This window comes from Bos indicus x Bos taurus, chromosome 28, assembly GCF_003369695.1.
Source record: "Bos indicus x Bos taurus breed Angus x Brahman F1 hybrid chromosome 28, Bos_hybrid_MaternalHap_v2.0, whole genome shotgun sequence".
Classification (NCBI taxonomy): domain Eukaryota; kingdom Metazoa; phylum Chordata; class Mammalia; order Artiodactyla; family Bovidae; genus Bos; species Bos indicus x Bos taurus.
The window spans coordinates 10,352,195-10,369,813 of record NC_040103.1 but is presented as its reverse complement, the minus strand read 5'-3'; the positions used below and the strand labels follow the sequence as shown (position 1 = coordinate 10,369,813).

General features: G+C 36.6%; 1 protein-coding gene across 1 annotated transcript in view; it reads right to left on the bottom strand.

Annotated features, from left to right (window-relative positions):
• The window catches only part of RYR2 (ryanodine receptor 2), an 830,352-nt gene that overhangs the window by 180,387 nt on the left and 632,346 nt on the right, over positions 1-17,619 (bottom strand). Inside the window, exons 57-61 of the mRNA XM_027531123.1 lie at positions 12,519-12,596; positions 10,774-10,849; positions 5,315-5,438; positions 4,660-4,775; positions 1,358-1,422 (exon numbers count right to left, since the gene is read on the bottom strand). Of these exons, the coding sequence (XP_027386924.1) occupies positions 1,358-1,422; positions 4,660-4,775; positions 5,315-5,438; positions 10,774-10,849; positions 12,519-12,596 (459 nt within the window). The remainder of the gene's footprint in view (positions 1-1,357; positions 1,423-4,659; positions 4,776-5,314; positions 5,439-10,773; positions 10,850-12,518; positions 12,597-17,619) is intronic.

Here is a 17,619-nt window from a genome sequence, read left to right as displayed (position 1 = left end):
AGGCATTATCAGTATTTAGACTCTAGTCTAAATCTAATTTTTTCCTACATGGTATATTTTAAATAATATATTTATTATTTTTTAATAATAGGAATACACAAGTTTCCAGTGATCTGACTAAAAAGTTGTGACATTGCCTGAACTTAGCAACTGACATATAATAGGTACTCAGTAAATATGTGAATGAATGAATCACAGAGTGAGTAGAAATTAAGCCTCATTAGGCATCTGCAAACAAAATCACTAGGAGTGCTGAGCACGCTGGCAATGGTATACAAGAATGTATTCTAAATGCATGATTAGAGGTCATGAATACAGTATTTCTTGATCACTGGTTATCAAGGAGGATTACACCCTAGTAGAATAGATACCTAGCAATGTGCAGCCTAAGACAAATTTCAGATGACTGATACGGACTTTGGGTGCTATACTGAATGGAAAGAACAGACAGGAGAAATTTCCCTTATAATAAAGAATAACAATTCTGAAAACAGAAGCCAAATATCAATCAATCAAAATAACATGCCATTTTACAAATGACCACATACAAGTACTTTGAAAGGAACCTGACAAAAATAATCAGGTCTTCAGGTTAACTAAAACATGTTGTAAATAGGAAAGCGTCCCAAGGGAATTCTGTCTTTGTGACACTGAATCTACATCCTTGTAGGCTAATGCATGACACAGACCAGACACACAGTAAACAGTGAGTAAGTGAATGGACCCAACGTGGAGACTCTGCAACTCTTCATCTCTTTCCTGTACTGGCTGAAAGGAAGTCAGGAATGTTTCAGACATAGAGCAGAGTTTTGCTGAATTCATATTAAGTGGAATAAATAAAAATGATAGGCTATACTCTAACCATGAACAACTGATCCTGTCTGAGCTTCAGTTTTCCTTTTCTGAGTAGGACTCAGGCTTCACAATAAAGATTCTATACTGTAGGTTATAACATAATCATTAAAAATTAACTCAGGCTTTTCCTCTTTAATGAAGAAATATGCATCTAAAATTTTAAAGTCAGATCAATATTCAAATGTTAGGAAGTAGCTATTTCTCCTTTATGTCATATGATGAAGCCAAAAAGAGAGAACTTTGAGTCAAACTTCATAGAGAACAAAGTCATTTGAGGAATACCGTACAGAGAGCAGAACAAGTTATTTTAAGTATGACCAAGGATGCTGGGAGCAAATTTATCCTACATGATTCATGCAGTTATTTTCGTGCCACAGAATATTTACTAAGAGGAGAATTCATATTTGTAGACAAGTGCATTCTGCAAAGAGGCGACTATCTAAAGAGTATATTTGGTAAACAAACATATTGAAGGAAAAACAAGACAGATTGTATACTGTACTTTAGCAAAGAACTTGATTTCTTGTTCATAAGGGAAATGTTCTCCTTTGCTTCTGCTGCCACCATCTGTAGACATGAAGAGTGTTTTAGGTACATGTTGCACTTCAAACACTGCAAAATATTCACCCAAAACGCAAAGTTTAGAACACACTGCTAAACGTGTTACCCTCCTAAACTGAACACAAAGAGAGAAAGGTTAACCTTAGCAGTGTCATTAATGAAAAAAAAAAAAGATGAAAAATGTACCCAAGTCAAAATAAAAAAGCTTTTGAGACAGCCCACACATGTGGTTACAATCACAAACTTCCGATAAAACTCTGAGATCTTATTAACATGTACTGAGAAAACTGGAATAAAGTAAAAAGTCCACATTTTTAGCAGTAAAATCCCACATTTTATTTCAGTGAGAAAGAAGCTCACAGGGGTAAGAAAAGTGAGTACAGAAGTGTTTTTAAATAAACAAAATTCATTAGATTTTAACACTAGTCTCTAATAAAGACAGTTACTTCTTGGTGTGACAAAGCTAAAGCTATTAATATTAATATGCCAAAGGAAAAACTGCAGGAAGCCAGTGCCTGTGATGAGGGGGAGGACTACAATTAGAATACTAGGTTGGAAAATTAACATTCTGCTAAAGAACAAAGAAGTTCACCAATGTCCAAAGATAATCTCCACAAGCAAAGGAAAAATCCCCAAAGTTTCCCCATGTATAGAAAATGAGTTCAAGGTTAAGAACTGATTGACCTAATGTATTTAGCTTAAAAGGTGGCATTTCCTCATTCCCTCATGCATACAGAAGAGATTTCATGCATACTGAAGAGGTAGTAATAAACTATAATAATCACAATGATATGCAGAACAGATTGTAGAGCTAAGAATTTCAGAACTGGATATAAGGATTTAGTAAAATTTGGAAGCAGAGCTTCCATATTTTATAAGAATCAAACTGACTTTTCCTTGAAAAAGTTCTTTTGCAAACAGAAATAAAAACAATTGGAAATAGGCTTTTAAATTTTTAAAGACACAAATCTGGCATAAGTTTTAGATAACCTAGGTAATATTTCATAAAATGAGACAATGATCTTCCCATGAATAAGTAAAAGAAAATTATGTATTTTTAACATTTAAGAGTTTCATTTTTTAAATCAACTTGGCACTAAATCTCTCTCAAACATTTGCACAATGGTTGGATCTACCTAAGGGGCTTCTCAAATAAATGTTATTCAGACAGAATTTTGTACCTATCTAAATCTTACCACACTTCAAAGCATTAAATAGGAAATATTTTTCCATTAATTACACATTTTAATAAAAATGCTTATGCAGAAACTATGAAAGGATTTGGAGAGAGTATGATCTATGATATAACACAAAACTTAGAAAAGGCACATGCATATTCTTATCGGCACCATGAGTCTATGTTTAAGAACGGCTATATTAAAGATGTGTTGCAAAGGCAATAAAGTGAAAAATAAAAGGAGGTATCATAAAAATTTGGGATTTCCTCTAACAGAGTTCTTATACATAACTTGCTTTGCGGTCACCTGAAAAAGGAACGACTAACATCAGCAATTGTCAACAACCAAACAAAAAACTAATTTTGTTGGGCTCTATACTAATCTAACCTTATTTGTCCCCAGAATTCTGTTTATAAGACCTTCTCCTATAGAAAAAAAGAAATGTGTCAAGTAGGTGAACTTGCCCTGTAATAAGCTTCTCACCACTTCTTAGACAGAAACACTGTCCCAGGATGTTTAGTCAGAAACTGGAATATAGCACGACTAAAGTCTAAACAAATTTCATCCTTCAAAGTTCTGTTTCTGTTATCCATATGGAGGCAAGAGAAAAGTTTGTTTTTCTTGTTCCCTTCTCCAAATGATCACTCTTTTTTCCCCTCTTCTCCTTTCTGTGGTCAAAACGAAGGCTGGATGCCAGAATTGCTGTTCATTCATATACTCTTAAATGTGGATTAGAAATGTCAACATTTAAGTTTGTGCATAAAAGCTTCAAAAATTCACCATGGCCTCATACTTGTTCTTTGGTGAAATATCATTGAGGGTAATTTGGCTATTAGTCAGGATGACTACCATATTTTAAAAAAATACTGATGGATGACATACAAAGAGATTGCATATTATGGATTAGTTTATATAATTGGTCTTTATGAAAAAGTTGGTGAAGAGATCAAAAATATAGCATTTGTACTGTAGATAAGGAGGCAGGTTGAAAGACAGGAAGGTTATTTAAGAGACTGATGCTCAAACTGAATATCTCTAATCATATCTGGGATCCAGGGACCTAGCAACAAGAAAATATCAGAGCTCAAATTTCTATAAACTTTAATCTGATGCTATGCTGAAAACTAAGCATAAATCCTAAGATAACAGCAGCAAAAAGAGCCCCTGGTTAGGAGGGATCTTTTGCTGATGTATTGCTATGAGACCTAGGACTATGGACCCCAAGGAAAGGGGCTGAAAACCAAAAGAATGTGGGTTAAAAAAAACAAAATAAAAACAGAAATACAACCCTAAAAGTGGAAAAGAAAATAAGATGACCACCAGCAGAGCACACAGTTTTTCAAAAAGGATAAAACTCTACTCTTTATATCTAATACCAACCAGTGGCTGGAAGGGGATCTGACTCGAAGGTAAGTCATTAACAACTTGAATTTTAATTCAACAATGCTGAGGACAAACACAAAATAAGAGAAATGAGAGGAGGCTGTCTTGATGATCTGATTCAAATCTACGATTTAAATTAAGGAGTTCTTTTTGTACTTAAATGTCACTGAGCCAGATGGGGAAGAGGTCTTTCCTTTCACCCTAAGAGGATAATAAAGTATTCGCATTGCTGATACTCTAGTACAAATGTGTGTTCCTGCAAAGGCTAAACTTGAGGGCTTTCCATTGTCTAGACATTTGGAGAATCCAAAGAGTTTTAGTTCCTTTTTTAAAAGAGCAGAGCAATTAATTTCATAAGGAAGGATTTAACTGTACCTTAAAATTTGATGTCCATCCAATGTATCTTTCAAAATGAAAAATCAATGCCAATATACATTTTAAGGAGAAAAGAATTGCATGTTAGAATTTTTTTTAAAGTTCTCAAAATTTACCCATCCTTAAAAAATGAGTTTTCCTATTGACTTTTAGACTCAAGTTAATATTAGGATTGATATAAAAATGTTTACACCATCAGGGAACAGACCATAAGCATCCCAGTGGTCTATGCTGTTCTAGATCCTGATGTTGTAAATAACAAACATAACAAAAACTGGGCTGTTAGTAACAGGACCATGGTACCTACCAAACTCCAGGATATACTGATGGGCCTCATCTACATAGCGAATGAGTTGCTGAAGGAAACTATAGGCAAACCGTTTCTCAATAGAAGGTGTGTCCAGTTCCAGGTCTTTGAACCCTCTAGGATGGCAAAAACAAAAAATGGAAACCAACATCTAAGAAAGATTATTAGAAGGCAAGGTAAAAACAAAACATATTTTGTTAAATATCTACATACAGAGAGGTATCTTAACATTTTACATATAGCAATATATACATTTATACACAGATATTGATACATTTGCAAGGTTAGCTAATATTTTATAGCTAAAAATAAATTTTAAAAAATACTTTGCATATGATAAGAAGCTGTACTTAATAAATATTACTACACAATAAGATATTGCATTTAAAAATACAGAGTGTCATTTCTGCCTAGAGATTTTGCCTAAATGATGAATGGAGACTTGACATAAAAAGTGTAGGGAACTCAATTATATGGCAGCTAAGGGCATTAATGTTTTCAACATGTATATTTTGAACACACTAAATAGAGCTCTGACATTTAAAGAGGCCACGGAGCTCATTTTCAGCATTAAATCTGACAGGGCTAATTGAATATTCAGTCTTATAACAAGTCTTATAACACCTACTTATAACTGGAGTAGGTGTGCTTTTACCTGGATACAGCATAGCCATTGATCTGCAGGAACTTGAGGATGTCCTGTGCTTTTTCCCTATCCTTGGCTTTCTCTTTGGCTGTCAGTGTATCATAAGGTACCAGTAGGGGATGGTTTCCACCTCCTAAGAGGATGTCAAGATGAGAATACAGCATAGTATTTAGAAAATAATCTGAAATGAGATATGGGTGCATTTGGGCTTCCCTAGTAGCCGAGATGTAAAGAATCTGCCTGCAATTCAGGAGACCTGGGTTCAATCCCTGGTTGGGAAGAATCCCCTAGAGAAGGGAATGGCTACCCACTCAAGTTCTCTTGCCTGAAGAAGGACAAGAGGAGCCTGGCAGGCTATAGTCCATGGGGTTGCAAAGAGGTAGACACAACTGGGCAACTAACACTTTTACTACTTTTACAATAGAATTTTCACTTTCACTACAGAATTCCTGGTATCCTCTAAATATACATAGGATACACAGGACTCATCCAAGACTTTCCTGTCTAGTGCCTTTAATGCTCCAATTAATTTAGAAAACCTGTTCAAAAAAAACTATGCATATGCTGTCTAAGATGCAACTAAAACATGAACATAAAGACAACTGTAGTATCAAGTGCCAAAGACATCTACAGTTACACAAGAAGGAAAAAGAGGCCATGTTTTCCTTCCTACTCGAACTCTGAATGCAGAGTGTACTATGCACTAAAATTTGCACAGCCGGACCCAGTAAAATTACAAGGCAGGTTTCAAGCAAAATGCTTCATTTTCTAATGCACAGAGAAAAGAGAAAAAAATTGTCTTAAATACGTAATTTTCACTATGCCTTCCAGATCAGAAAGTACTTTATTGTCTTTGTTGTTGTTGTTTAGTCACTAAGTCTGACTCTTTTGTGCCCCATGGACTACAGCCCTCCAGGCTCCACTGTCCATGGAATTCTCCAGGCAAGAATACTGGAGTGGGTTGCCATTTCCTTCTTCAGGGGATCTTCCTGGTCCAGGGATCAAACGTGGGTCTTCTTCATTGCAGGCAGAGTCTGCCATTGAGCCACAGGGAGCCTACTTTGCAGTCACATATTTCTAAACACACAAAACTCAGATTGTTAAGGTACAAGTTGATTGCTGTTAATTATCTAACAGAAGTAGCATATGTAATTGATGGACTTGGAATTCTGGCAAGAATCTAAGTTTCTAGCATACCTCTTCTGATAAGAAATACTAAAAGCATTCTTTTAGATTTAAAAATTCTGGGAAGCACTTAAATTTTTAAAAACCCGACCAAGAGAAAACCATTTATAAAATTATAAATTTTGTAAAAACGTTTGCAAAAATTATAAAAATTTCAAAAGATCGTATCCAGATGTAAAGATCGGGTACAAGGAGTACTATTAAAGTAGCAGCAAAAAGAATAGCTTGGTATGTCCCAGATTAAAAGTTTACAAAACACGTAAAGGAATATATTTTATGTGGGATGCTGAAATTCCTTGAAATATAACTGCTAAGGAAACTCCAGAATAAAAATAACTGAAATGACTATTTTGTTTGAATTACAATGAAACATAAAGCCTATGAAAAGTCCAATGGGGTTAAGTCAGGAGTGCCAGAACAACCATAAATGTTGAATTGACCCTCAAAAAAGAAATAAGCAAAGAAAAGGACAAAGGAGAATATGCCATGCTCTCCTAGAACATGCTTGGACTGAGAGTGCCATCTACCGAAATATAATCACGCAATGAACCTTCTGACCATTAGGTGACACTATTTGATCGCAAACGCAAGGGGCAGTCAGCTGCTACTCCACTGATATGAAGCATATTAAGAAGCCGTCACTTATTTTACAGTCTGATACAACTATAACTGTCAATAGACTACAACTGTCATACGATAATACTAATAAACATTTGGGGACCAGCAAGAAGGATATGGAATAAATTACTAAGCCCGCTGAGGACAAATCTGACTTCTAGCATATTTTATGAAAAAAAGTTATAATGTAAATATTTAATTTAATCACCCTGCAGTTATGACCTATTTTTGAATGCAGTTCTTCATTCCTAGGGAAACTAACAACTTAATTCGTAATCCCCAATGATTTAGGGATCAGACAGTAACAGATCATTTTGGGAAAGGTAGAGAGGCAAGGGAGGTGGGGGAAAGGGGGCAAGAGAAAGAGAGAGAGAGAGACAGGGAGAAAAAGAAAAAAGCTTAAACTTTAAAAATCCTAAGGACACAAAGGGATTCCCTTGCAGCTCAATTGGTAAAGAATCCTCCTGCAATGTGGGAGTCTGGGGTTCAATCCCTGCATTAGAAAGATCCCCTGGAGAGGGAAATGGCAACCTACTCCAGTATTCTTGCCTGGAGAATCCCATGGAAAGAGAAGCCTGGTGGGCTACAGTCCATGGGGTCGCAAGAGTCTGACACAACTTAGCAACTAAACCAAGGACACAGAGAACCTTCAGCCTTAGATAGGGCAGATACTTAAAGTCAGCCAGCAGACTTGAAATTATGTCCTTTGCTGTGCCACTTAGCTAAAGGGAGTGGACTACCTTGATCTAGCCCATTTATAAAAGATACCGTGTGGAAGGGAAGTAAAGAAACTAGCTACACTTGAGAGGTGAACAAATGTTTAGTAATTTCTAGGATTCTGCCTCAAACATACAGCACCGGCCGAGTGCATTCATTCATGCGAAAGGGTCAAAACTGCTTGATACCTCTGCTTTTCTTGGCTTCATGACAGATCATCAGAGCCCAAAATATGTGTTAGTAGGAAACAAAGAATAAAAAGGAATGCTAGCTGTTTCCATTTTTCACTAACTGGGGAGCATAGATAAAATTTCTTGGACTTTCACTCCTTTATTCTATTCCTGATATACTCCTTAAACTGCCTGATTTCCCCCAACTCTGCTAAATTCTTCAAGGAGGTTGGGAAAGCACTAAGGAACAGACAATCTGGGAGAGTAGAAGAGGAAACTTTCTCCAGATTTCTCTAAAGTGGATTCATCTTCTGTACATAGATGTAGGGATGATAAAAAGGGCCCTGGGTGGGGCCAAAAGAAAAGTAGGTGGCTTCAACACTGATTTTCTTAATTGCCCAGGTGTCTGAAAGACTAAAGGGGTATTTCAAGTTGTTTCCTTATTATCTCTCTCAAACATCACACACACACACACACACACACACACACACACACACACACACACACACCCCATCACCACGCCCTCCCCAAGAGCTACATGCAGTAGGTGACAGGCCCCTGGTACACTTCCACCCAGATCTTCTTAAAAACAGAAGTAGAGTTGTCAAGACATGAGTTGGCTTTCTCCAGGAGAGAGACAAAGTGGAGAATAGACACCTGGAGTTTCTGTCCTAAAACTGTCCCAGTCTCAAGCCTCTCTGGTTCCAAGACTCATTTCTCCCTTCTATCAGCTGCAGTACTTAAATGCCAAGATCCAGTGCTCTGCATTTCAACACCTGTCCTACTAGTCTGCTGTTTTAATGCTAAACAACTCACTGTCTCCTTTGAAAGGAGTAAGAATTCTAATTTTGCCACCTCATCTTTTACCCTTTGCTGTAACTATGTTCGTGTTTCCACACAATGAATTTGAATCAAGACAAGCTGGATGCAGAGGTATGGATGCCTCATTTACAAGTGATATCCTTCAAAGAAAACACTGATGACAGGGCACTTAATGGCTGGCTCAGAAATTAAAGGATAATGATGACTTTGTAGCGCACTTACTTAGAAGGGAGTAGTAAGATAGCTGCTTATTACTTTTTTTTTTAATTGGCGTATAGTTGATTTACAATGTTATGTTCGTTTCTGCTGTATAATGAAGTGAATCATCTGTGTGTGTGTGTGTGTGTGTGTGTGTGTGTGTGTGTGTACACACATACGTATACCCTCCCTCTTGGACCTGCCTCTTACCCTCCCATCCCACCACTCTAGATAATCACAGGACACCAAGCTGAGCTCCCAGCAGTATACAGCAGCTTCTCACTAGCTATCTATTTTGAAGTGAAGTGAAGTGAAAGTTGCTCAGTCGTGTCTGACTCTTTGTGACCTCATGGACTATATATAGTCCATAGAATTCTCCAGGACAGAATACTGGAGTGGGTAGCCTTTCCCTTCAGGGAATCTTCCCAACACAGGGACTGAACCCAGGTCTTCCACAAAGAACCTGAGGGCAGATTCTTTACCAGCTGAGCCACAAGGGAAGCCCAGCTATCTATTTTACATATAGTCTGATTAATTACTTTTAATCATAACCAAACCACAGTAACTGAAACATACTTAGAAAAGAAAAACTAAATTTGTCATGTAATTTGCATATGGAACAAAGAGTAACTTTGTCAACTAGTTATGTGGACAATGCCCCAAGAACTTTACTAAGTGAAAATACTGCGACTCTGCTCTCCATCCATCTTCCATCTATTCATACATCTATCTGTCAACCAAAGAGCTGATCATTCATTTTACAAACATTTATAGGATGTTTCTAGAAAAATGGGCCTAGCCCTAAGCCAAATTCTGGAAGAGGCAATTTTGGTACATGAAATTCTCTCTGTTCATTCCTATGACCAGTTCTAATTTGTGTGATTCTGTTTCCCAGTGCTTAGTACCTGGTACTATCCTCCAATGAAACCTATTCCTTTCATTATGAAATATTCTCACTCTTCAAAATGATCTTCCTCCATACTTTTACCTATATCAATAAGTAAGAAATAGAGCTTCCTGGTATCCAGAGCTATACAATAAGGATGACAAAAATCATAAAAGTTACAGCCCTCAGCGTGAATTATATTTTCATTGGGGAAAAGAAACCCACATAGAAGATAATAAGAGAACACACACAAACATAAACAATATGCATATAATCTAATGCTGAATAAATAACAATGAAAGAGATGATCAGTACAAGATGCATGTAACTGAACAAAATATTAATGCAAATATTACATACTTATTTTTGAGAAATATAATTTTCTTAATAAATTAAGAAAAGATTTTAGAAATGACTAAGGCAATATTAGGTCATTTTAGTATTCAACAAAAACAGCAGGAAAGGGCAAGCAAAGGCATGTAAGAGACAGTACGCAACTGGACTGAACAAAACAATGAGGCTGAGGATAGGAGATACAATGAAATAAGAGAAATACTTAGGCTGGGGTGGAATCATTGAAGGAGGTCTAATTAATTAAAAGGATGACAAATATAGATATCTACAGGCTAAAATGGGCAAGAGAGACCATTTGATGGGCCATCAAAATTCTGAGACATCAGGAACTATATACTGGCAATAAGGAAATCAGGACATAGCATTTCCACCTTGAAACTATTATAACTATATTTGAACCATTCTAATAAACTAAAGATATAATGAGCTCTTGTGCCAAAAAGACTACTTTATCCTTATCGTACGTTCATAGACTCAACCTCTGGTCATTTTTTAACAAGGATTTTTAAAAATATTACCTTTGGCCTCCAGTTCCAGTTTCTTTTTCTTTGCCCATATATTATGGTAGTTTTCAGCCATCATTTCTGCCATAGCCTTAAACAAACAAAATATTTTGCAACTAAGTTATACTTTAAAAGGATACTAGAAAAAGATAATTTTGGTTTCCAATATGTAATAACAAACATGTTTTAAATGAGTAAATTATAGTGTGTTAGTGCTAAAATACATCTACAAGAAAATTACTTATAATCTGAAATTTCAAAGGTTTCTAATGATCTGTGAAATTATAAAGTAGTAAATAGCCACAGATGATTCGATGGGAAAGGTCATTGTTCTTTGAAATGTTTAAAGACACGTGTTTTATTAATTTAATAATGAAACTTCAAACTAGCTATAGACTTTAAAAATATGTCGGTTTACAAGTTTTTATTTCAATTTCTAAAGATTTACAAGATGATTAAACCTTACTGAATGAACACTGAACACAGGGAACATCCAATGAACAGACTGAATGAATGTCTGTCCCAATCCAGGTGAGAGACCTTGGAGGCTCATTAACTTTTTCTGTGGCCTTTGGACTTTGACAAGATTACCTCTAAGATTCCTTTCACTTAAGACAAGTTTACTATGTCATTTTAACACATTCATACCAGAAAATGACAAAAGGGAAGCCCAAGATTTAATAATCTTAGATTTTTATCTTGGTATGCTTACTTCTCTAGGAATGATGCAAACAATGCCAATATCATTGTGTGATCATTATATTGACCTGTCAACTTATGTCCTGTGGTAACAAATTTTATCTTTTCACTCAAATCAGGCATTTCACAGTAGGCTCCTTATTGACAAAAGAGAACTATGGCAGGAGCAAGCAAAATGTTGTCAGTTTGGTTAAATAAACAACTTAAGGAGAAGACTCTTGAGAGTCCCTTTGACTGCAAAGAGATCCAACCAGTCCATCCTAAAGGAGACCAGATCTGGGTGTTCATTGGAAGGACTGATGTTGAAGCTGAAACTCCAATACTTTGGCCACCTGATGCGAAAAGCTGACGCATTGGAAAAGACCCTAACGCTGAGAAAGACTGAAGGCAGGAGGAGAAGGGGACGACAGAGGAAGAGGATGGCATCATTGATTTAATGGACATGGATTTGGGGGGAGTCCGGGAGTCGGTGATGGACAGGGAGGCCTGGTGTGCTGCGGTTCATGGGGTCGCAAAGAGTCGGACACGACTGAGTGACTGAACTGAACTGAACGGCAGTCTCCAACCTTCTTGGCAGTAGGGACTGGTTTCATGGAAGAAATTTTTCCATAGACTCAGAGGGTTCAGGATGATTTAAGCTCAATACATTTACTGGGTACTTTATTTCTATTATTATTATATCAGCTCCACCTCTAATCATCAGGCATTAGATCCCACAGGATGGAGACCCCCGACTTATAACACATATTTTTTCATGAGTAATTAAAATGATCTTTGAGCATTATAAATTACTGATATAGTTTCTTCTTCTTCTATATAATTATATTAGGGTTTTAAAAAATAGATATGATCTTTAAAGAAAATATATTATTTGAAGGAAACACCCTGAAAAAGTTCTATCAACTTTCACAGCATTAAAAGCTTAGGGTACATAATCAATAAATTCCACGGACCTTCTCTATGATCAGTACATTCAATAATTCATGCTGTAAGATACATGCAGGAAATGCATGTACACTTTTTAAAAATGAAATTTGCAGAATATTTTTAAAAGTACTTACGTGCAGATCTCTGGATAGTGTAACATTGCTCATGTCAATGGCTCGTGGGCTGTACCCATGGGCGGCATCTACAGAAACCTAGGTAATTTACAAAAAATAACATCTCATGAGAAAACCCAGTGGAGAGAGATTTAAGAGTTACTTTGAAAATATAAGGCAAGTAAATTCTCAAATGCACCATCTCCTCAGATAAAACGGGCTATAGCTAAACAAGCAGATTTTACAAATGTTGTCTAGCAGATTAAATTATATTTGGGTGTCTGACATTTATTTCAGGTTGAATAATACATCCCAATATCTTAGGGTCTGCCAATCCAGAGAGTTAATGCTCGGGATGTGCATGATTCTGAAATATTACTCAAGTCAAAGGATAATTGATTTCTTGAGTTTCTTATAAATTCTTATCAGCTGTAGTGAAATTTACTTCTCCTCACACAAATACAAGCTAATCAGAGATCAGTATTTATAAATGTCTTTATAGGCCAAATAGCGAAGCCCCAGGAAAGCAACCACTCCAAAGAGGACGGTGACTGGGGATCATCTTTGGAAACCAAAATTGTGCCTAACACAAAATCTAAAATCAAAAGCATTATCTGCTCCTTGCTACCACCCGCCCAGTACTAACCTCATTTCACATATCATACCCAACCTGGTTGCCCAGTCCAGACCCATGGCAACCACCTCTGATTATTCCTCCTCAATTGCTATTATGGATCAGTCACAAAATTCCATCTCTTCTACCACAAAAACATCTCTGCTATACAACCGCTTCCCTCCATATCCACTGTCTTTGCTCTAACTTAGATATTTAATGTTTTTGTTTTGTGGGATGTATACAACTTCTTCTAAGGAGTTTCTTTCAGCCTTCTATCTCCCCCTTCTCTGATTCCTTCTCTACTCTATTGTAAGAAATATACTTCCAAAAATATTTATTGTGTTATTCCCTGAGCCTTTCCACAGTGCAGTAAAAATCTGCAGGCCTGGACTAAGTTGTATTTGTCTTAGTATTCCCAGAGTCTGGCACAGGCCATCTTTCATCAAATTAGGATTATAAAATGATTGCCAATCTCACAGATATTGAGATAGAGCAATCATATGTCTTACAACTAATAAAAAAGTATTAGACTCTCTGCAACTTTTGTTGAATAAATGAATAAAATACAGCTGATGTTGATAACATTATTTGTTCCTAAAATAAAATTCTTAGTATTTAATATCCTCTTAGACCATGTTGCTTATATAACTGAAACATATATCCTCTTGGTTTTACATTGAATTATTGCGACTGATTTAAAGAATGCAAGTAGACATCTCTTTATTCAGAGAGAGATTCTTTTAAAAGTTTTCATCACCTGTTTCTCCTCTTTACATATGCAGAAATCAGAAGACTGGCCAATTTCTTCTATAATCTCAAGTTACCTAGAATATGTACCCATTCAGAATTTAATTAACTCTAGTCTTCTTAGCAATAATAATAACAAATAACAATCACCATGTGAATGGTTATATGTAAAGCATATAGATTATTTCATTCAAGTTTTAGAACAACTTTGAAAAGGAGATATTGCTATTTGCCACTTTAAAATGAGAAAGAAAGTGATTCAGAATAATTAAATAATTTTAATGACCATCATGTGAATAGTAAACAGCAGAATCAAGGTTTTAAATTAATTATATCTGATTCCAAAACACTTCTCCAATATCTTAAAATGGCCCCCTGTGTCCTGCCTGATTTGTCTCCTGAGACCTCTCCTCCCATCTTGCTGTTAGTCCCTAGCTCCAACTTTACTGCATTCCTTGCTGTTTCTCACAAAGTCAAGCTACTCCCACACCTCAGAGCATGCGCATGACTTGTCACATTCTTCCCCTGGATATGTCTAACTCTCCCAGCTCTATTCAATTTATCTCCTCCATGAAATCTATTCTGATAACACCATATACAATTGCAACTCATCCCCACAGGTTATTCAGCTCCCTCCTCTACACTCATAATCTACCTTTCCATGCGGGTTTCTTTTTCCAAAATATTGATCATATTGTGATATAACATGTAATTTACTTAAATCTATTGTTTACTTTCCCCATAAGCAGGAAACTCCGTGAAAGCAGAGGTGTTTGTCTATGTTGTTCAGGGAACTATCTGAAAAGCTTAGAGACAGTGCATGGAACATAGAAGGTGCTCACGAAATATCTACTGAAAGAATGAATGAATTATTCCTCTGTCCTAGCCTATATTTTAGTTCAAGATAGGTAACAAAGCACAAGCTGGAATCAACATTGCCAGAAGAAATTTCAATAACCTCAAATATGCAGATGACACCACACTTATGGCAGAAAGCCAAGAACTAAAGAGCCTCTTCATGAAAGTGAAAGAGGAGAGTGAAAACGTTGGCTTAAAACTCAACATTCAGAAAACTAAGATCACGGCATCCAGTTCCATTGTTTCATGGCAAATAGATGGGGAAACAATGGAAATAGTGACAGACTATTTTTGGGGGGCACAAAAATCACTGCAGATGGTGACTGCAGCCATGAAATTAAAAGACACTTGCTCCTTGGAAGAAAAGTTATGACCAACCTAAACAGAATATTAAAAAGCAGAGACATTACTTTGCCAACAAAGGTCTGTCTAGTCAAAGCTATGGTTTTTCCAATAATCATGTATGGATGTGACAGGTGGACTCTAAAGAAAGCTGAGCGCCCAAGAATTAATGCTTTTGAACTGCGGTGTTGGAGAAGACTCTTCAGAGCCCCTTGGACAGCAAGGAGTTCCAACCAGTCCATCCTAGAGGAAATCAGTCCTGAATATTCATTGGAAGGACTGATGCTGAAGCTGAAACTCCAGTACCTTGGCCACCTGATGCGAAGAACTGACTCACTTGAAAAGACCCTGATGTTGAGAAAGATTGAAGGCGGGAGGAGAAGGGGACGACACAGGATGAGATGGTTGGATGGCATCACCGACTCAATGGATGCGAGTTTGAGTAAACTCCAGGGGTTGGTGATGGACAGGGAGGCCTGGCATGCTGCAGTCCATGGGGTCACAAAGAGTTGGATACGACTGAGTGACTGAACTGGACTGAACTGAGGTAACAAATTTTATACATCCTCTTCTCCTTCTTAGGTTAGAAGCTTATTTTAAAAATTTGTTTAAATAATGTATATTCTACATGCGTGATAAAAACTAGATACAAGAAAATAAAATTGGGGGTAAAAAGTAACTATTAAGAGCCTATGGAATACACCTTAAATTGCCAGAAATGTCCTCCTTTTCTGCTGATGTGACTATCAAGTCAAAATTTACCAGTTTAGCACCTCGACTCAGATCTCCCCACTTCTAATTCTGTCAGCATTTTTACACTCATTCTTTTTTATTTTATTAAAGTATAGTTGATTTACAATGTGGCACTAATTTTGCTGTACAACAGTGATTCAGTTACATACACACACATTTATATATATTCTTTGTTCACATTCTTTTCCATTATAGCTTATCCCAGGATACTGAGGATAGTTCCCCGTGCTGCACAGTAGGACTGTGCTGTTTATCCATCCTGTCTGTGTATAATAGTTTGCATCTGTTAGTGCAAACTCGCAGGCCTTCCCTTTCCCACTCCTTCACCTTGGCAACCACAAATCTATTCTCTATGTTTGCACATCTGTTTCTGTTTAATAGATAAGTTGATTTGTGTCATATTTTATTGATAGATTCTACATATAGGTATTGGAGAAGACAATGGCACCCCACTCCAGTACTCTTGCCTGGAAAATCCCATGGATTTTCAGAGAATTCCAGAATTTCAGAAAATTCCAGAGGAGCCTGGTAGGCTGCAGTCCATGGGGTCGCAAAGAGTCGGACACGACTGAGCGACTTAATTTTCACTTTTAACTTTCATGCATTGGAGAAGGAAATGGCAACCCACTCCAGCGTTCTTGCCTGGAGAATCCCAGGGACGGGGGAGCCTGATGGGCTGCCATCTATGGGGTCGCACAGAATCGGACACGACTGAAGCGATGCAGCAGCAGCACATATAGGTATACACTCTATTCTATATTCTATCAAGTTATTGGCTTTGTCTATGCCCATATATTATCTTAATATGCAAATTATAAAATTGTAATTGAGTAGTAAATTTCCTGAAATCATGCTTACAATGATCCTAATAAGGTCCAATGTTGACTGCAACATATGCTCACCACACTCTTAAGTGATTTGTAAGCATTACGATGCAATCCTTACAATAATCTTGTAAATTAGATGCTCTTTGCTGTTTTATTTTTAAAAGGAGAAAACTGCAGCATAGAAAGGTTAAGCAGTGTGCCCAAGCTCATAAAAAAGCTATCTACTCAACGGCGAGGCCAGGATTTCAAACCCAGATCTTGCTGAGTTAAATACAGGCCACTTCTGCCTTGCAGACACAGTGCTGAGTCCCAGCAGAAATAAATGAAGCATACTGGCTCAGAATCATGTCAACAAGTGATTTCAATTCATCCAAGTAGATAGTCCTTAATATAAAGTGATGCCATCAAAAGTGTTCCTTAATTTATTCAAGAGTGTACCTATTACATAATAGAAAATATCTTTATAATCACATGGGAAATCAATACTGGAGAGAGGAACGACATTAAGAAGCTTGGCAAGATGATAACTGAAAAAGACGATAATACTGTAACGTTAGTAATTAAGAAATGATAATCCATTTTAACATTTCAAATTATAATGGATTATGTTTCAATAATGTTAGGGTGAAAATAATGACAAGGATTATAAATATATTTGCAGCATTTGCTGCTTTCTGTTTCTGACACTGATAGAAATATTCTTTCTTTACTAAAAGTCAAAAGTACCACAAACACAAACAAGCTCTTTTATTTACCTTTGAAAAAATGCTTCCTGACATTAAAAATATGTAAATAATAATGGTAATCATGAGTTACCATCTACTGAGGTAAACAGATTAAGTAATATGCCCAGCAGTTTATTTCTACAGAGTGGAAGTCCCAGGATTGAAGCCTACCTCTAGGGCTGTCCCTCTTAATCCATATGTCTAGCATAGGCACCTCCTAATATTTTTGAATGACACAGGGGGTTTAACAATAT